The sequence below is a fragment of the Charadrius vociferus genome, unplaced genomic scaffold (genome assembly GCF_000708025.1).
Source record: "Charadrius vociferus isolate BGI_N301 unplaced genomic scaffold, ASM70802v2 scaffold410, whole genome shotgun sequence".
Lineage (NCBI taxonomy): Eukaryota > Metazoa > Chordata > Aves > Charadriiformes > Charadriidae > Charadrius > Charadrius vociferus.
The window spans coordinates 232,837-254,933 of record NW_009646499.1 but is presented as its reverse complement, the minus strand read 5'-3'; the positions used below and the strand labels follow the sequence as shown (position 1 = coordinate 254,933).

The 22,097-nt window shown below is 37.2% G+C and overlaps 1 protein-coding gene across 1 annotated transcript in view; it reads left to right on the top strand.

Annotated features, from left to right (window-relative positions):
- The window catches only part of RAP1GDS1 (RAP1, GTP-GDP dissociation stimulator 1), a 129,267-nt gene that overhangs the window by 86,861 nt on the left and 20,309 nt on the right, over window positions 1-22,097 (top strand). The window contains exon 5 of the mRNA XM_009883054.1: window positions 15,150-15,296. Coding sequence (XP_009881356.1) covers window positions 15,150-15,296 — 147 coding nt within the window. The remainder of the gene's footprint in view (window positions 1-15,149; window positions 15,297-22,097) is intronic.

Here is a 22,097-nt window from a genome sequence, read left to right as displayed (position 1 = left end):
TGCTCCTGTGGGAGGGCAGTCACTACCTTCCCTGTATATTTGAATAAGATTAATGAATATAGTATAATAAAATGTCACAAAAATCAAGATTAGCATCTTGGATTTGAGTGGAAGAGGCTATTTACAATGATTATTTATCACATCCATCCTATCTGACTTTATTTTGTATGTTATCTTAATGTGTAACGATTATGTAGTTATGTACCCTATCCTAAATTCTTATTTAGGACAAATACTTTCAATATGCTTATTACTAGTATTTTTCCCTAACAAAGAGCTTAAAGTATAACAAAGACAAGGTGTGGAGGCCAATAGTTCTAATAAAAAATGTTATGTATTGACAGTCTTTTTCTTTTCAATTGAGACAAAAGCAGCTGTTACCTTTCTGATAACTGGGACTCATATAGGAACTTGAAATACATCAGTAACTATATTTTATGAGTTACATGACCGTTTCTTCACTTCTACTGCCCGTGTAATTATAACGTGCAGTAATGAGGAAGGTCTTTAAGTTTGAAATCAATGTTAGGCTGAAATTATGAAATCAAGCTCATATTGAATGTCTCATAGCAACATTTCTATTTATTGAAAGCCCCAATTATCCTGTACTTCATCCCGACAAGCATGCATCACTGTTTATTAACAGTTTGTGCAAAAAGGAGGTAATCAGGTCTCTATTTTTGAGAGAAATCAGCATGGCACAGGATGGAAGTTGTGGGGCAAATGGCTTTTCCTACAGGGAAGGCCCCTTAAAAGTGGCCTTACAGAGGAGAAGGATTGCCTGAAATTTTTTTCTTAATTAAATGAAAGTGGCAGTGGTTTCTCAGAGTTCACAGATTCCAGAGTTGATGCAAGAACATTTCCACATAGTTCAGGAGGGGCTGCTCCTGGAACGTGGCTGCTGTGAAAAGGTAATTCATTGCTAAGTCCCAATGCTGGAAGAAGTTTAGTACCTTCCACAAGGTAAAAGGGGAATTACACGCTTGCTGGCCAGAGCCCATACTGAACAGATTTGTCTCTTCACAGAAAACATGAAATGAAAACCTGTAAACTTAGTGACAGATTTTCTTCTCTATTAAGTTTGAGGTACACATGCACAGCATTATTGTCTGGGTGCTCATCAGCGTTAACCCCCTAAAATAATACTGAATCACCTGTTTGAGCATAAAAGAAAATACAGAGAATTAAATGCATTTCATAAACAGTAAAAGAGGAAAAAATAGGTCAAATTTATCCCAAGCAGCCTTGAGAGCATCCTTTTTAAAGTATTTATGTTGTGAAGAGATCTGCTTTATGTGAGTCTCTGAAGATCAAGAATACAGGCAAATGTAATTGCAAAGCAGAGCAGAAGGAAGCTTTGTTAGTACTGATGAGGCTTCTAGTCTCCCAGCCTTCCTCTTGTATGCAGAGATGAAAGAAACAATTGAGGCAGCCAAAAAGATTTTAAGTTAGAAGCGATGAATTTAACTAATCACAGTATGCATACTGTTCAGTACTGTCCTACAGTTGAAGAACAGATACATTACTGCATGTTCCTGTACAGCCTGTAATTGTTCTACATGCTTTATCTAGTAAATGCCACATACACCTCAGCCCCCAAATTTTCATTAAAGCAGAAACTGCAAAGCGAAGAAATGGAGATGTGATCTTTCCTCTCCCTCCTGCTTTCTCCCCCACTATATCTACAGCTTGTACCAAGTACAGCTGCTTGTGCTTCCATATCCCCAGACAACAGATTCCTCAGCCTCACTCAGGAACAGAATTTTGTTTGAACTATATTACTAGATGCGAAGCTCCTAGCCCACTCATTCTTTTTAACCACCAGTTATGTTTTTTTGCTTATAATCAAAGCTAAATGCTTAGGCTTTGTCCAGTCAGAGCGTAAGACCTATCCTTCTAGCTGCTTCACCACTCTTTATCCATGAATCGAACTATAGTTACTTTTCTACTGTCTTTCTTTCCAATCCCCCTGCCATTCTCCCCAGTGCTCTCTTTAGTACATTCATTTAGGGCTGTTGGAGATGTACAGATGTTACAGACTAATAGGGCATACCTTCAAAATGCTTTTAAGTTCCCCCTGCACCTTGGTTTCACATGCAACGTGAAGATTTAATCTCCATTGTTCGGGAAAGGTTATGTTTAACATAACATGGTTCTTGCTACAAAAAACAATGTCTTAAGTCAGAGCAGAATGGTTAATTCTGCTGTATATAAAGCCTAAAAATTATTTGCTACCATCAGCTCTGGCAGTTGGGGTATTAAGTTAAAGAACAGCATTATCCAAATTGCAGCTTGTGATCACTTCATGAACAACCTGATGGCTAGTACATGCCTCAGGTCTCTCTGCTGGCTTCTTTCCCAACAGACTGGGAAGGCTCTAGTGACTTGAATCATGTAGCAGATTGAGTGCTTGGGGGGCAGGGAGACTGAGATCCCAGTTTTCAAGTTAGGTCTGCCTTCTTGCAAGACCCATATGAGAATGCAGGAGAAAGACAAAAATCTGTCTGTAAGCAAGTCTCTGTCCTGCTCTGACACCCCACACACCAATGCAGTTTGTACAGATGAAAGATCAGGCCAACGAAATAACTTTTAGTCAACAATTTTAATGGAAGATGATGCTATATTAAAATAGTAGTATTTTCTAAGCAGATAATAGCCTCACAATATTTTTTATCATTAAGTTTGTGATGCACATGCTATCTTAATCTCAGTGATCTTTCCACAGGTAGTTTGTTACACATTTCAGTTTTGAACTGATTGATTGACAAACTGTTTTCCTATGTTTTTATGTGGCATTGACCACACTATAGAAACTAACATCATTATAAGAGGAAGTGAAAGGCTAGGATATTTAGAGCCTAATTCAGTAGCCATACAGACTAGAAGGAGTCATTCTGATTGACTAGAATTCTGATTGATTAGATTAGACTTCTACCCATTAGAAAATAATTCCTTCTTGATGTTTAGAGCATCCACATATTTTGAAAGCTATCAAAATGAAATAAGCTCTCCTTATATCTTGTAAGGGAAATGAGAAATTTCCCATTCTGTCCTTTCATAATACTTGTATTAATGGTAGTGCTTAGAGACCTCCTCAGGGAATCTCAAAGCTATTGCTTTTTGCACCCATCCACAACCTTGTTTCTTTGTGAAACCACCAACCTGGGTACATCTCCTCACCAACCATACTTCATGATATAAACAGCTATAGAATTGGAAAGAAACGAAACACACCAATTCATTCTATAAAGGCTCTCCTCTGACAGCTGCTTATCTACCTTTTTCTGCAGGAAATTTACTGCATCCTTTTCTCATTTCCCAAGCTGTACATTTCTTTGTCTTACTTGTATTGATGGCAAGATGCCTTGCTGAATTTCAGCAATGTGGCCTTTCACGTAGACCCAGGTCTCTCTTGATCCCAGCCTTAACACCAGACCATGAACATTATACCACTTGCAGGTGCTATAAATTTTGTATACTCAGCTGCCCATCCTATAAGGGTGTAGAGACCTCTTGCAGAGATCTGCCAAGAAAGGCTAAGTACAAAAATAAGAAACTACTCAATTTTACAGTTTCATACATTTCCTCTCAGGAGACGAGGTTAATTTCAGGATCTAAAGCAGAAAAACAGATGCTTAAGAATTAAACATACTGTAAAGAAGTCAAATGCAGTTTTCTTCAAAAAATTGCATAACCTTTTTCAGTACCATATGGAAAACCAGCAGAATGCTAGAACACAACTGGTGTTGATAATGGCACACTACTGGCTAATCATTTTTATGAAGGTCACCCTGATTCATGCAGCCAGGCAGCATCTTACCAGTCTTTCCCTTTTCATTGTACTAGATCCTACCAAATGCAAATGCCACCTACTAATCTGTTTCCCAAGTAATATCATGAAATTGAGACCAGAGGCTTTAACTTGTTGCTTGAGAACTGATTGTTTAGAATAGAATTAAAATTCTAGGTTTTAATTGTACAGTAAGTGTTTTACCTTTAGATCTGTCCTCTCCACGGCATGTCAGTCTTAGAAAAATATAGCATTTTTAAGTTAGAAGTCCTTGATAATGCAGTATTTTTTCCAAGCCTCTGTAGCACAAGTATTGCATCAGCTAGAAACTAAGCATACCATATGCATGCCAACACATACTTTCACAGTAATACTTAGTGCTTATCAGCAATTAATCATGAATGTTCTTAGGAAGCTGTTAAACAATATTATTCTAATTTACTTATTTTATAGCTGACCTAAATAGAATCAGAATGATGAGGAAATCTTCCTAGAGCATCAGAAAGAGCCATTTGAGAGGTGATATGAAAAACATTAATTCTTATTCTCAGGCTATTACTCTTTTTAAAATTTACATTCTAAGTTTTAACTCTACTGAAACAAATGGCAAAATTCTCATGACTTAAGCCAAAACTTAACAGAAGCCTACATGGGGGAAAAAATAAAATTAAAACAAAACAAAACAAATACAGATTGCCATAGATATGCAACTTTTCCCTTCTTTAAGATGAAGGTATGATGCCTGATTTTCTGTTTGTTTTAAAAAGTAAAGGTATGATAGGTCCTGCTTATTTTCCGTACTGCAAATATTTTTCCTCTTCGTGTTTTTTCCAGGAAGATTATTTGAATAAGCAGAATAAGTAGAACAGAATTCTGCCAGTACAGGTATAAAGAAAATAAAATCTAAGAAACAAAGCAGATTTTTGTCTTGATTCCTTACTTTCTCCCCCTGTAGCATTTCATTCAGAGTCTGTAAAGTTTGTGTATTGCTCACATTCCAACAGGCTTGGAGACACCTACTTAATTACAGCCAAAATAGAAACCACAGGCAAGAAGGAAATAAGTAAATAAAAAAAAAAGAGATGGAAGGTGTTTCCAGGGTCTTAAAGGTCATGAGTAGGCTTGGAAAGAAATCCTGCTTTATTCACTAGATCTTGCTGCTACCCTAAAAGCAAGTTAAGGATCCAAACTTTGGTTAAGGACTGAGCTATTTCTTCATACTTCAAAGCTAAACAAAGTAGGAAAGGCAAAAACTTGGGATACCCCTAATATTTATGAAGACTAAAAAAAAAAAAAATCCTTATCAGGAAGAAAAGCATTTAGAATTTCAGTAACAACACAAGATATGTAACTCACCCTTCTTCCAGTTCAACCTCCCTTTTCATGTCTTTTTTCACTTGCCTTTTAAGATATTTGAAATTGGTCATATCTATAGATAATTCTACAGTCACATGTTGCTTTCAGGCCCTTCAGAAAACAAAGCTTGTTCATTGGGTGTCTAGACATAGCCAAAGTGTCTGGCTTATTCTACTTTATTTAGAAAAGTAGGCATTACATGACTAGAAATATCAACTGTCACTAAATCATCAATGGTAGAAAACATCAACTGAATTACCATGAACAACAGAAGAAAGAATCTGTTAGTATCTTGCTAAGCACTGCTTTTGTATAATTGGGAAGTAACTGTTTATTAATTTTGTTTGTTAAGCTTGCAGCCATTGCTCTTCTTTTTTTAACTTTGTGTTTTAATACAGTCTAATTTTATAATCGTAGCTTCTAAATAATAACGCACAATATAATTTTGTTGTACTTTCAGATCCACTGCTGCAGATTTTTGCAACTCTGTGTGCACCATGCATATATTGCACAGGCCAAGCCTTTTAGTTATTCACATGAAACCTACACAGGCATCTGGTTTTATACAGCATCTCATACAGTGCAATAACAGCACAGAATTAATATACAACATGCAAACCACCTAAATTCAGTTACATTTGTTGCATTCAAATGTAAGCAATACTGTGCAACTCTCAGAAACAGAAATTGGACGTTATTGGCAAAGAACTATATTAGTAAAATCTTCCCCTTAATGCACTGAAGCTCTTGAATGTCTCAGCCAGAGGACCAGGTCTCTGTTGAATTAGAGAGTTTTTATAATACTGTTTGTACACAGTATAATCAAGATCCAGTGCCCACCAGAGGAAGTTGCAGCCTAAGTATTTGATAAAAGACAGTGAGGAAAGAGTTAGGTAAAGCTACAGATAATAGCAAGACAGTTAGCATTAGCAATAGCAAAGCTGTGTTCCTGTCACATGGGGTGTCAGTGCATATGAACAAAGTTGGTCTTTGAGCCTCCTTGATCCCGAGACTGCTGTGTGTCTGGTTCATTGTCCACCCAGCAGAACGGCCTGAGGAGGCAGGGTGGATGCCTTGAATACCTTATCTACATCATCATTCGTGTTTCCCTGGAAAAAGAGTCACTTACCTGAGACAGTGTCCAGTTTCTCAACCACACCTTGGCACCACCTGGCCTCTTGAGCGCCCGCTGTTCTGCAGTTGTAGTGCATTGCTAGTTGCCTTCTGGTCAAATCAGTGGGCTGCCTTCTGCTAAGGAGGTAAAAGATTTCCTAAAACAAAACACTGTGCTGGTCCTCAGGCTGTATCCTACAACTTTTCAGATACAAGGATCTTCTACAGGTCATCTCCTCTCTGCAGGCTGGACAGTAACAGGCAACGGCCTGCATGCTGCTGCTTGGAGTTGTTTTAGGTGGCCAAGTCCTCTCACTCCCCCAAGGCTTCGTGATTTGGGGCAAGGATAGCACTCACCCCAAACTGAAGACTCACCCCAGCTTTGCCTAGATCCTTGTTACTTTCTCACTTCTCTGAATAAGTTTCTTTCTTCCCAGGCCCTATGGTAGGATCCTCAAATATGCTTTATGGCAGGGTTTTTTTGGTTTGGTTTCATTTTTTGCTTCTTGGACTTTTGTCAACCTACTCCAAATTCCCATGGGTTACACACTTCCTGAGACTGCTCCTCTGGCTGCTTTGGTGGAGAACCACAGCTCCCTTCAGCTCCTTCAGCTAGCAGCACCACAATACCAGGCTAAGCCTCTTGCCAAGATCCTTTCAGCAGCACCCAGCAGAATGCCCCTGTTCTGCACCGGACTGTGACCATGCCATGCTCAGTTCACACCCTTGTTCTTGGAGAGTTTGAAGCTGAGAGACAACATTGCACTCAAGGCTTGGGAATAAAAATTCTAAATTAATTGCTGTGTGCAGGTTTATTGTGTTAAAAGCATGAGATGCTATAAATGCCTATTTACCAGTATAGAAAAATTCCCTGATGTTTTACTGTATAATTGGATTCCATGATTTATTTCATGCTGTATGAAATAATACGCATAGGCTGGCTTCAGCTCTGATGTATGCTCTCATAAACCTAGAGTAATTTGTTTGACTGCAATGGAATTACTAAGGAGTTGCACAGAGTTATAAAATCAATGGAAGAATCTGCTCTAAGCATATTGCACATGAACATGAAGGCAGAGGGAAGTGCTACATTCAACTTTGAGGGCCTTTACCTGACTTTTATATATCTAGTAGAACTTTTTCATGCTGGTTGGCTTCTTTATTTTCAAATAGAATTCAGTAGTGGAAATTACTACACTTTAAAACTAAAATCTCCTTGGAATCCAGAACGAAACACCTAGCAACACCAGGACTAGTAGTATTTTATGTCTTGTTGCTGATAAAAACATTTCTGCTATTATATTGAAATCTCAGGTGCACTAGTAGAATATGATGGAAGTGAAGTATTAAAAAGTCTTGAACAGTAAACTCACGACTGTTCCTTTGTCTAAAAATCAGAAACACTTGGGTTTTCTCATATGTATCTGTCATATGACATAAGAGGAATATGAAAAAATAAACAAATTTCATTGGAATTAAATTGTGGAATTGAATTTGGCTTGAATTTGACTGCTGCCTCAGCATAACGTTAGGGAGATTGTGATACTGACATATTTACCTGTCCCTTTAAATGTTCTGTCAAACTCCTGACTGTAGACAAAAGAAATCCCATGATAACCATGAGAGAGATTGGGACTTGTTGGCATTGACATCCTGTGGTCCACCCATTCAACATATTATAAGGAGTCTATCAAAAATACCCATAGATCTCCCTTTGGATACATTTGAAAATTGTATTTGTTAGAATAAACTAGCTGCCTAAGAGGGCCAGTTCGCTGCTGCATCAGTTGTCAGCCAGCACATACGGTGGCAACAGTTTTACCCAAGATAAATGCTACACATTTTCAGTCCTTAAAGGCAGTATACCTTATACAGTGTTCTGTTAGCTTTTCTACTTTACTGTTTACATAGTTACTGTTTTAGCAATAATTTGTAAAAGAATAATTTATGAGACAATACCCTCAATGCAGCTGGAGTTAGGGCTAAGGATAGCTGCCAACAATTTAAGATGAACTGATCACAAGATTGTTCTGTTTATCTCTGAACCAAGCACGACTAATTCAATATTGTTTTTTCTTCATAAAGCAAAAAATTTAAGGCTATATTGATTGATTTTAATCAATAAGCAAATAAACCAAAACTGTACTTCTGGTAATCAGAGTCTTGTAATCCGTGAAGGAATTAAATAAAGGGAAAGGAAATAGGGCAACCAAGATGATTGAGGGATTGGAGCATCTCCCTTATGAGGAAAGGCTGAGAGAGCTGGGACTCTTTAGTCTGGAGAAGAGAAGGCTGAGGGGAGACCTTATTATTACTTACAAATATCTAAAGGGTGGATTGAAGGAGGATGGAGCCAGACTCTTCTCCGTGGTTCCTAGTGACAGGACGAGGGGCAACGGGCACAAGTTGGAACATAGGAAGTTCCATTCCAACACGGAAAAACTTCTTTACAGTTAGGGTGACAGAGCACTGGCACAGGCTGCCCAGGGAGGCTGTGGAGTCCCCTTCTCTGGAGATTTTCAAAACCTGCCTGGATGCAGTAATGTGCTCCAGGCAATCCTGCTTTAGCAGGGGAGTTGGACTAGATGATCTCTAGAGGTCCCTTCCAACTCTTAAAATTCTGTGATTCTGTGAAATTTCAGTACAAGATAGAGCAATTCCAAAAAATATCTTTCACGTTATTAAAATAGAAATCTCAAAATACAGTATTGCTCTGTCCTGTCCCTTGCAGAGGAGTGCGGAAAAGACATAGAAAAAGCGGCAAACAATAACACTGCAATATAATTACACGAAGCTTACCTTCCTTGAAAAAATATTAATGCAATGCTGCTCTGTGTTATGTAACATGGTTGTAGTCTGTAGTTTTGCAGTCAAAGAGTTGACAGGATTCAGAATCCAGTGATTGAAAAGCATACACAAACAGATTCAAGATAAAAAGTAGGGTCAAATGTTAAAACTGAATGACAGAATTGCATTAAAAGTTTTATCTTTACATGAAAAAATATTAATGCAGTGCTGCTCTGTGTTATGTAACATGGTTGTAGTCTGTAGTTTTGCAGTCAAAGAGTTGACTCAGAATCCAGTGATTTAAAAGCATACACAAACAGATTCAAGATAAAAAGTAGGGTCAAATGTTAAAACTGAATGACAGAATTGCATTAAAAGTTTTATCTTTACAGCGTTCAGACAGGAAAACAAAAAAAAAGGTAAACTCCCAGTTTATATAAGTGGCAATATTTTTCCTAATGTCTACATAGATAACATGGTTTACACTAGGTAAGGGTTTGCCCCTGACAGTGTTTTTTGAGTATTTTCTCTTTCTATTTTCTTAATAAGAAGAGAGAAAACATGTTAGCAAGACCTTTCTTCCTTTGGAGTTGTACTCCTGCTGTTTTTTTCCCCCATGCATGGTCATAATTTTCTGTACGTCAGATCATAATTTCCTCTGCAGCAGCCAGTTTGATATCACAGAAGATTATGACTTCAGGTGGAAGAATAATCAGCAGGAGCAGATAAATGCCTCAGTACAAAAACCATGCAAAGAGGAACCAATTAAAAAATAGAGGAAAATAAAAATGGAACACGTAGAAAGAATTCTTCCCCCCTCCCACCTTGGGCTACTGTAGATTAGTTCATCTTTAAAAATAAAAATAATAATAAAAAAGTTATCCGTAAAGCACTGGTCTAACCTAAGTGATATTTTGGCCAAAAAGAATGCAGGATTGGAGCCAAATGCAGTAAAGATGAAGCACTTAAAGTAGAATGGCAGTATGTCATTTAAATTATTTGATCATTACACACAATTGCAGAGTAAAAGAATTTTAAAGGAAATGCTATATTTTTTCAATGTCATCAAAAGCTGCTGTCTTGGCAGCTTGGTTTATGCAAATCGGGGACCTTGATCATACAAATCATCCTTTCCCTCACTGACTTGCACCATTTGTACCAGTGCAACTATTTACACCAATAAACTTTTGTAGAACATGAATTGGAGAAAGGACTATCCAGGTTTCCACTTGCAAGAAAAAAACAGAACACTTCAAAGTACAAATCTTAAATTTGAAGCCCAAAAGATCATTCTGAGGAAAGGCTGTCAAATAGTTTTCTAGCTGATTATCTGATAAATTGGTATATTTTTGAAGCCTATATATGTAATAAACATTATAGCAACATGGTAATTTGTGATTTCTGGTGCTTTTTAAAGGTTAAATCCATTTTATGCATTTTGAGTCTGTAAACCAATATAGGGCCCCTACTGAGAGATATCATTACATATGAAATTGTATTGTGAAACACAAAATACACATTTCAGAATGAAGATAGAGTAACAGAGACTTAGCAAAGAACTGTTTGGAAAGCACTGGCACTGTGGCCATCATGATGTAAAAATATGATAGGCAAAGGTAGTACGGGGTGTTCATACCTTATCTTTTTTGTGAGAAAAAAACAGACAAGCTTTCAAACAACCATTCGGTACATCACTATACTGAGCATAATTTTCAAGGCTTTTACTGGGTCATTATTTAACTAGCTATGATGCCTATGATACCTAATTTTTACCAGCCTGTGGGTTTACTCACCATATACACACTTAAATAACTGTGTGCATCTTTGCAGGACCAGGGTCATTTCTGAAGTACAAATGACTTCTAAACTGTAGTTTAAATATTAGAGATGACGAAGAGGAAAGTTTGGAAGAATGGAAGAACCAGACCAATATATTTTAAAACTTAATTAAAAATGGGGTAAAACACGAGGTTTTAGACCTGTCTTAAACTGCTCTTTTTTTCTTGAGAAGACACAGCTGTATATCCTAATAGAACATTAATAAGAATTTTTCGGTCCCAATCTGTATGAGATGCACCTGCTTCTTTATTGTCACTTGGATTGGCAGAGCTTAAACAATATATTAAAAAAGGGCCCAGTATGAAAACAAAGCTAGTTTAAAGTTTGGATCAAAGACCACTAGGTGAGCTATTTGCAAAAATATTTTCTGATATCTGCCTGTACTATGGCACAGCCCTTTGCCTGATGTAACTATATTTCCAGAAATAATAACCTTACAGTGGTGACAAAAATCCAAGTACAGTTGCATGTATTTTAGAAATAATTCATTGGCTGTATATAGCTTATGCTTTACATTGTTTTCATACTATACTCTGTCGCTTTAATTCTTTTTTCCTGTTAACCTTTTATGACTTAGTGGGTTTTTTTAGGGTTTAGTAAACTGGGGAAGAAAACTCAAGGAAAAAGGATGCAAACACATCTTGGGAAAAGCAAATTGAAACTACTCTAAATGCTGCATTTTGAAGACCTACCAATCATATGGACTAAAACAAAAAATTAGTCTGAGTTGGGCATCCACTGGAGCAGGCATGGCTGAGCCACGGGGAAATTTGACAAGACTCTGTTCATAGGGGGAGTGTGAGCAGTCACAGTAATTTGATAATCCACATTGAAACCCAGTTTTGCATAAAATTCCTGTGCACAACTCAGCATAGAAAGAGAAACTGTAGTAATTCTTAGAGATGGTTGTGTTGCATAGGGCTAAAGAACATTGGGGAAGCAATAACTCATTCTGTAATAAATCTTACTGTACATTTTGTAGGAAAAAAAAAATTCCTCTGGTCTCCTGGGATGTTGTCATTCTTGCATCTTTAAACAGTATTACATATACATAAAAAAAAAAGCTATACAACAGCATTGCCCTTTTTGAGCTCTAGTGAAGCATTTTTAAGCTGAAATGTGAGTGCTCTCATTAAACTGTTCAATCACGGATCTCTTAGGAATAGCAAATGTTTATTTTAAAAGGTCACAGGAAAAATTTCAACACAGCTCCTGGGAGGCTGGAAGCACGTTAAGTGTGGGAGTTCATAGAGCTGCTGAACTGCAAGGTAATAGTTGGATTGAGAACAAGACACGGCAACATACTGTGGTCTTGTTTTGACTGTAAATGATTTGGAGTTCAGTGAGTATTCTTGTGTGCAAAATCTGTTTCTTAGCGACGGAGCAGGGAGAAGCGAGTCAGTAATAAGTACATGGAGCATTCTGAGTCAGAAATACACTTTTTGCTTGGGCATGCAACGCAGTGTCATAGCCTGAGCTTGGAGTGGGTAGTCAGGGCCTTCAGAATTTTCCTCCCACATCTGGTACAGGATTCTTTGTGGCCCCGCACTAATGAGCTGAGTTAATCCTCTTGGGCATAAGAAGGCAGCACCAGGAGAACCTAATTATAGCACTAGCGCAGGTCTGTTCTTCACCCAGCTGTGTAGGGCAGAGAAGCAGCTACACAGTGTGAGCAATAGCATGGGAAAGAAGTGGAGCAACAAACTCAATTAAGGCATCTTTTTTACGAATCTACCAGCCTATGTAGTCACGTCAAAGTCTGGCACTTATAGCCTGCTGCCTACTTGGGCAGGATCCTGATGTTCATTTCACACTAACTTTTTGAGTATACTATAGAGATTGAGAGATATTTCCTGGAGTGAGTTTTGTTTCTGAATCTTTCTGCCTTACTTGTGCTACCTAACAAAAATACTGTGTGGATAAGAATTTTGTCATGTATTTGAAGCGAGAGACTATTTGTACTTAAAAATACAGCAGTTTTTGACATACGACTTCTTTGACAAACCTGAGAGAATGGAAATAAAAGTATATATGAGTTAGATTTTCATTTGTTGTAGGGTACTCTTCACACAATTATTTTCAGTGGAGTTGTCCAAATTCCACCCAGGTAAGGAACTTGGCTTATAACTGTTTTTTGGTTTTTTTGTAACCCTTGCTTCCAAACCGTCACCTTGCTCTACCTTTATATTATTCATTGCTTACATATTTTATATACAGTTCCATGTCAAGAGATAGGCACAAACTTGACACCTGATTCTTATCTCCAGCTTGATTTTATCATGGTTTTAGTTTGTTGATTTCAATTGCATTATAGTAATTTGAGGACCACATTCAGTCCATCTGATCCAGAATCAGTGATTCAGTTTCATTTTGCATACCTGTTTTGACTCACAAAATGGGTGTGTCAAATACAAAATCATGCATTTGCATAACTTGTATAATAAAAAATACAAGAAGATATATAAAACAGGATGCTGGAATATCCCAGCCAAGTTTGTTTGGTGTTTGGTTTTTTTTTCTGCTGGTTTGGTAAACATAAGCACTGACTCTAAACACCTGCCTATATTGTCTTGCTATATTTTGATGTAGGACTTCCTTTCATTTCAGCATTATACCTACATTTATCACTGCATCAAGAATGTGAGAAATTTATTTCTTTTGTATTCCTCCTTTTTTTATTGTCATTCTTTGACACAGAATCTTATCTTGAATTTGTTTGAGTGTAAACAGATTCCAGTTTCTCCTTTTTCAAAATGGAATGTACATACCTGCAGTGAAACACAGTCCCCTGATGTCCTGATCACATCCAGGGCAGAGACAGTCATGGCAGTGACATCTTTGCTCTGTTGCATTGATCACAGTCATTCTGCAAAACACTTATCACTTTGGTAATAAATTTAACAGTTAAGATCCACCAAGAATTACCCTTCCTCCTTCAGCTCCACTCACCAAATTCTCTGAAGTCCCTATATGTACCCCTCATATATATGTATATTTATGAATCTATTATAGGTGTATATTCAATACTTATAAGCCTTTATATATATATATATATAGTATGTAAGGGGTATATATGCCTCCTAAATAGTATTAACAAGAATTGGAAGATTTAGAAACTTATTTTTGCAGAACTCTGGAATACTTTATAATGGAAGATTGTATTATAAATATGGACAACCTTGGTTTTCATACCAAATACATTGCAGACTGAGGAAAATTTGGTAGTGTGACCTCTGTGTATGATGGGGAGAGAGAGGAGTGACAATAGAGTGGTGAAAAACAAGGGAAAAAGGAGAGTTGCTTTGGGCCCATTAAGAAATTGAGGAGAGGGATTTTTTCTCTTATTTTGCAAAACTTTTGCTTTAGCAATTTTCCCCCCAGGGTTTTGTTTTCATTCATATTTTCCAGTTGATTCCAACTGTAACTCACTTGGAAATCTCTCTTTTTGGAAGCCCTGGAATTTAGGTTATTGACTGTTGTCTGTTGCTGATTGCCTGCTGGGAAAGGAAGTGGTATTGCTGATTACTGTAATAGAAGGCCAATTTTTCCTTTATTCCTACACTGATACATCAAATCTGATTTATTGTACAGAAAGAGTTACATAAAAAGATTATGGTGTGTTATTTATGAAACCTCAGAACATCATTGTAGCCTATTATAGATGCAGAGCAAATTCTTCTTTTAGCCATACAAAAAGAATCTGATAGTGGTATTAAATTCCAGGTATAGAAGTACAAAGAACATGCTGTGTGGCAGAGCGAGTGCATGAATAAAGTTTGTGACTGGGAAGTAGTACCTGAATCTGCTTTGTCTGTTTTATTCCCCATTTTGTTTTTAAGTAACCTAAGCAATTTATTTTCTCTGTTTTAATTTCTTGATCTGCATAAGAGTAAGAGTAATTTACCTGGTCCACAAGGGTGTATGTACTAGACTTGGTAAAGTGCTCAGAACCTCCCCTGGGCAAAACCCAACGTGTATTCGGAATATTATTTATCGACTCTAGCAGCTTTGCCTCAAACACTGAACTTCTTTACAAAAGTATTAGTGCCAGGTGGTTAATCCCTTTTGTTGTAGGTGTTTTCACTTTCCTAGCTCTGTTGCACTAAAGGCTGGCCCTCAAGCTTATCTCTAGATGAATTTGACAACACTGGAGGAATGACTTCACTCTGTTTAAAAACTTCATTTTGTATGATTACTGTTATGTTTGGGACTCTACCTTGGGTTTTGGTTTCATTTTTTTTTAATGTAATTCTTTGTTTTACAGATGAGGGCAGGAACGCAGTTGACCGTGCAGGTGGTGCACATATTGTAGTAGACCATATAAGGTCACTGTGCAGTAAAACAGATCCAGCCAGTGAGAAGCTCTTGACTGTCTTTTGTGGCATGCTGATGAACTATAGCAATGAGAATGGTAAACAACACCGAAAATTTGCTTTATGTCTACCAGGAGAACAACCCCATCAAAAAAAGGGGGGAAAAAAAAAAAAAAGAAGTTAAAAGTCAACTGTAGGTTTATATTGTAGATACTAATGCTAAGTTATTCTGAGAAGATCCAGTACCTCAATTCACATACAGAATTTTCTGTTTCACTAAAGTTATGTTCCCAAAAATACTTGATATCTTCCTGATGCAATTCCATATAGTACATCATATAAAGTTTTAAAATCAACATCTGGAATTTACTTCTTTGTCTAAAAGCAATACATGGAGACGTATCATACATCTTAGGAAAAAAAAATAGATTTACAGAAATAAACTAGAAGTCCTCTCTGTTTCATTTGGTATCAAACACCACCATAAGACTAATTTGTTGCAGGCATGCAGCACTGTCTTGTTGACAATTTGGGGGTATATGTGCTAAACAGTTTTCCTTAATCATTTGTGTCCTTGCAAAATGCATATAAAACCACATGTTACTTTCTTCTAAGATAAATAGGGAATAATTTATGTGTATGTTCAACACTTCTGTGTCTACAAATTGTAAGTTTATGTTCTTTATCCCATTAAATGGAGATGTTTAGGGGCTGGGACAAAACCACAAGATAGTGTCTTAAGTGAGAAATCCTTGACCAATGAGGATAAGAAAATAGTGTTCTACACTAGTTGTACAAATGTACACTTCTGCACGCAAGCATGGTAGTATGCCAAAACATATTTCAAAGCATTCATGCATTTCCAAGTTTTTCAAAATTTGAATCTCTAGGAAAATTGGGATAAATGACAACGGCTAGATAGAGGCTGTTCTCTTGCAACCTGTGCCATTACAAGTCATAGGTTGCAAATGCAGTTAGCTAATCACATTGTTTCTTTGATCATACCGATTTCCTGAATTGTAGTGTTTTATCTTAGGAAGAAATAGCTTTTTTATTAGCTGCTCACCATTTCCTTAGAGTTAACACTTGCTGTAACTCACTTTCCAAACCTTTGTCCCCGAAACTCTTCTACTTTTCAGGATGGTCCATAGGCTTAATTATTTTTTTTTTTTACCTTTACTGTATAAATTTTTAATCTGCTTTATCATATCTTCTAATATAGTTCCCTTATGTGTTTTCTGTGCCATCTCTCTGGAGCTCTCACTCTTAGCGTTACTTATCGACGTTCAGATATCACTATGTGTCTCATCTCTTGTTCTTAATCTTAACATTCTTTTTTCTCCTCCTTTCCTAGTATTGTCTAAGAATACTTCTTTACAGTACTTCTTCCTTCTTCTCCAAATAGCAACTTTCTAGTTCCTTTGTTTCATGTATTTTTCAGGAACTGTTTTGCTTGATGTCTGCATGAGTGTCACATTTTATTGCGTTCCAGTGTTAACTCTGTATTTTCTTTATTTGTTAAAATATTTGGAGAAAATAGATATTCTCACTTCTAAGCTACCAGAATACTCTGGATTAATTAAGACTAATGAGCATCCAGTATATTTGGTAGCTCAATACAGACCAGTCCAAAAGCGCTGTGTAGAGATACTGTATCAGTTTGGCTTCAGTGACCAAGCTCCCAGCAGATCTTCCCTAGGAAAACTAATTATGAGATAAATCTCTCAAAAAAAGCGGCTTCTGAACAATTTAACTGTTATGAACATTGAATAAATGACTCATTCCATCTAGTAAGATAGCTTATTCTGATGCAATCAATAAAGCAGTCGTGTAATTCAGTGACAACTAGGACGATTCACTAGCTGCTCTGTACTCTGCTAAATTACATCTTTCATCTCACACAAACTAGGGAATTGACGCAATATTCACAGGAGCCACTAAAGCAATGTCACAAGTGAGAAACACAGGAGTATTTCCAACTCCTAGATTTGGCTACACACCACCATCCTGTCCTACTGTCATATCAAGGAGGATTGCTGGGAGCTTCGCAAACCTTCACCTTACCGCACATACTTGGTGGTCTCCATGAGAAAGGACCTTTTGGTTGGGACCTAGCTCCTGTTTGGCCCAGGATCCATTGGCACGCTATGTAAAACTTGTGTCCTGTAGTTCCATTGTAAATTTGCCCACTGACTGGGGCACCCACTGAACTAAACCCCAAATAATGTGCCAAATCAATAAAAAAAAGAAAAGTAGAGGATTAAATTTTTAGTAGAAAACTCAGTGACTATACCGGCAGCATGTTCATGGAGAGACAGGTAGTTGGTCTGTTTTGCCATTTTTAAGAGCCACAAGTACAAATGGACCATAGTTCTGAACTACTCTAAAAATATCATGTGCAGACCGTTGTAAATTTTCAGAACAGTCGATGTCAGATATGAGCCAAAGACAACCATTTACTTCCACACATTGCAGCATTAGGTGGATAATATTCCAAGTAAATGTAATTCTTTGCTGACCTGTTATTAAACATGAAAACTCAGATTGTCCTGACAGTTAATCGTGCTCACAGATTAGCAGATACCATTTTCAGGATTTACTTGCAAAGCTTGATCCCACATTACTTACGAAGAAGATAAACACTACATTCGTTTTGCTGAAAGATGAGAAGTATGGGATTTCAGCCTAGAGGCCCAGATTGCTCTGTCAGTAGTTATGGAAACAAATTGGACAAAAATAAAAGAAAAAATACTGGAAACATAAGAAGGAAGTGTTTCAGTCTTTGAAATAGCACTTCTACCTTCTCTTTTCTTGTTTCTGTAATGTTTTCCTGCTTAGCATGCTATGTTACAAAAATTACAGGTGGGGACTTTGAAGATTTCTTTACAGCTTTTAATGACTTGCACTCTTTTAAGTTGCGCTAGCTATCCAGATAAGGATGATTACAGCACATTTGGTTCTTAGCTGCATCTAATTATCTGTGAACACCCTAATATTTTCTAATCCTTAGCATTTTTATGAACAAAGAGTATATAAATTGTTTTATTTGATTCTAAACAGTCGTCATTCCCAGTCAACTAATTGCCCTCTTTTTCCAATAGCTGCTACTTTATTTTAATAGCTATCAACTACCTTATTTTTTTTAATGAGAGACTCGTTCTTGAGTTCTTCAAGTTTTCAAGTTACCATTATCACACATGAGTTTTACAAAAATGGCAACTAAAGAGCAGCTACGAGTAATACTTACTTTTCCTAAACTGAGCAAATTAATGGAGCATTCTTGCATCTCATCCCGATTCTGGATACCCGGCTTGCAATTGTAACTCCATTCATAACACTGTTGTCTAAGCTTTAAAACTAAAGATTCCTGTTACAAGGTTCTTGTGCCATCTGCTTGTGTTCAGGAACTATTTTCGCCTGCTGTCTCTCAATTCTCCCTTTGCCTCCTTGGTATCTTATCATTTCATTAGTCACTACAATGTTAACAGAACAAACACAGCTTTGGCATCTCTTGCAGTTCTTTTAAGCTTACAAAAAAGAAAGTGTCAATTTTTAATCACATTGCTGGAAATCAGAGGATTTTTCTGATGGGACACATCCCTTTGCCTTCAGCCCAGATTATCTTGACCCTCTCTGTCATAATTGTATTTTACTGCCCAAAATTCAGTCAAACACAAATAGCTCATCCCTGCTTTCCCTTATTAGTTCTTAAAATGCAAAGTTGCAGGCATGGCTAGGAGTGAAACAAACATGTCACACATCTTTGTGAATGCTTCTGTTCATAACTTAATCCCAAAAGAAGCAAGTCTTGACAAAAACGTATAATAATTCTTTCTTGTCAAGCTATGCAAACTTTATTTCAGGTACAGAGCACCTGTGCTTACAGCTGCTGTTTTGGCACCTTTCAGCAAGTTCAGTATGTTGTGCTTCTCCCATTCTGAAGACTGTTATCGGTACATAGAGTCTCTGTGTAGCTATGAATCTGCTTAAGAGCAAGAGGCAAAGCAGGCTTGGATAAAGAGTGAAAAACTAATAACTAATCTAATAAAACTAATAATCATATGCAAACACTCACATAAAAGAGTTAGTGACATGAGTAGTTATTTTGCAGGGCTCATAATCCTGTGAGTGAAGACTGTTTACAAGTTAATGGGATCAGTCTATAAGGTAGCTAATTGCCTCTTGAGATTTATAAAACAAGCCATAACAGCGTTTTTAAGGAAATGCCGAAATCATGGAAGACAGGCCAATTGGCTTATTAGGTAGTCAAATTGGAGATCAGAAGTTAACTGGGTACATTATGCATGTGTGAAAGTATACATATGTTTATATATGGGCGTTTGTATGTAGATAAAAGTAATTATGTTAATAGATTGCTTCCTCATCTCATTTCATATTAAACTTCAGTCTGTCAAGGTTGTCTTTCCTTCAGTACCTTTGTAAAATGTAACATTCTGATGTTAAAGCATACAACTGCCAAGCCTCTCATTCTCACAAACCTCTTAGCGACTGGAATGAATGTTGGGGACTGATTTGCACTGTTTACCATCCGCAGAAGCTATGTGAATACACAAGAAATGAAGGGAGATCTATGGCACCATTATTATGGTCTAACAGCAATATTTCAGTAATGCTTCCTTCTAAGACTTACCTTTCTTAATTTTCATGCTTGCCGTGGTTTTTGTTTCATGTACATCACAGCTAAAGATGTCTAGCATGCTTTCAAGACCTAAATATACAAATGCAAAGTAACCTAAAGCATGTAAAAGCAGATAAAAAGAATGTTTCTTATGATAGTGAGATAATCAATACAATCACTTATATGTTATATGATGATTTAACATAGATGTGGGGATTGCAAGCAGGTTTCTCTAGGGTACAAAATCATGCCACCAATTTGTACAAAACAAGTTTTCCTTTGGCATTATAATCACAGTTATTGATGAAACACAAAATGACTAGTTGTTTTCTGAAATTCTGTCCAAAATCATGAATTAGCCTAAATCAGCATTTTAAACTCCAGTGCCCCCAATAAAGTTCTCAATTTGGGATATTCTCCTCAGATCTTACTCTTTGGAGTTTCCATGTGTGTCATCGAAGGACATGGAGCCATTGAAATTCAAGTTTTAGGTAGGTAATTCTTTGTGCTGGCGCATGTATTGATTGCCTTTTATCTACCTGTATATGCATCTGTACAGCATCACTGTCAGTGCTTTTCACCCCAAGAGAACACAGAGGTGTCTTAACTAGTGCAACACGTGATATCAGTGTAAAATCTGAGAGAACTTCTTTCGTGGCTTTAAGTCATAAATTCAGAAGAGGCATTCAGTTTTTCATGCTTCCTGCTCACTATGCTTAATGTTCTGCTTAGGAAGCTGATAGAAGCGCTGTTTCATTCTGAGACACTATGTTGCCTGGTTTCATAGCTCACTTTAGTCCTGTGTCAGGCAACTGCTTGTAGGGTGGATGCATGTGTCCCCTGAATTTCTCTCCTGCTCTAGTAGGGCCGTAACACCTCCTGCAATGAAAGGCTGAGATACACAGTTATTCCAAGTTACCCAGTCTGCAGTCTTTCACAGGAGAGCCTAAGAACTGCTGTCAGTCCTTCAGCTAAGACTGAACCACTTAGATGTTTTTAATTTCTCTGAGCTAAAAAGTGCCGTAGGTCTCCATACAAATGAGAAGCCTGATACTTTTCTCTAAAACTACTTCTTAATAGACTTTTCTCTTGTATCTACTAGAGAAAGAGGCTCCTGTTGGTGGTAATACAGATGTAAGTGACAAGTTCAGAATTGATGTGGCAAGCCCAGGCTTATGTATAAACATAGCAAATAGCTGTTGGCAGCCTTTTATTTTCAAAGGTTTTGCCTTCTATGCAGCTTTGTGACTCACAGGGTTGTCCTGCCTTTGGCAGAGAAGAAAATTTATCTTTTTGCTTACTGCGGTTAAGGCATTGATATTTACCTTATTGGCAATTCTTGAAATCCCATTCCTACCACTGTAGAGCATTCCTGTGCTCAAGTGCCATCCTTCTACTCCAGGGAAATGAGACTGGTATGGAGTCAGGTATAATACCTGACTTTTGACCCAGTACAGTTGTACTTTCTTGGTATATTTTCTTTTTCCTTTTTTCCTACTTGGGAATTCTAGAGGCCCTTTAATCAGTATGCTCCATGCTCTCTTGAACAACAATATACCCTTCTATTTGGCTCTTAAGATTCCTCTATCCTTTCAAAGATGGATATGGTTTCCCCTTTTCTACTCATCTCCTCCTCCGCACCTTTTATATATTTTATATTAAGAAAGAGACAGCAGAAAAAAACCCTGCTCAAAATAGAGTTTATGTTTCTGATGCTTTGCCAAATAGAACCCATAGAGATTAATTGTCTTTTTGTCCATTACAGTTGGATAAAGTGATTTTAGAGTCACTAAAGGCATAGTCTAGTAGCAAAGCAATTTCTTTCCACATAATTTTCTATGGCATTTGTGGTTTGTGTCTTTATTCTCCTACTCTCCATGACTACCATTTTTCCTTCAGAATTTTTAAGTGTCTGCAGGGGACAATCACAAACCAAAGACAAAAACAGATTATTTACCAGTAACTTGAGTTCTCCTACACAATCATTTTCTCCACAGAACCATTCCAGCTCCCCCCTCCCTGATTTTCCTATTCAGAGATAGATTTTTACAGTCAGTTTGGAATGAAGTAGGAGGGTATAGTAGTGACTCACACATCTGCCAGAGGTAAAATGGCATTCAATGCATGCGCTACTGCAATTTGTACTTACCTAAAATTTGACAACTTCAACAGCTCTTTGATGTCTGACATGGCATTATCATAAATTTCTCTAAAGACCATGAATCTGTGAAAGAGGTAACCCACCCACCCCCCCCCAACC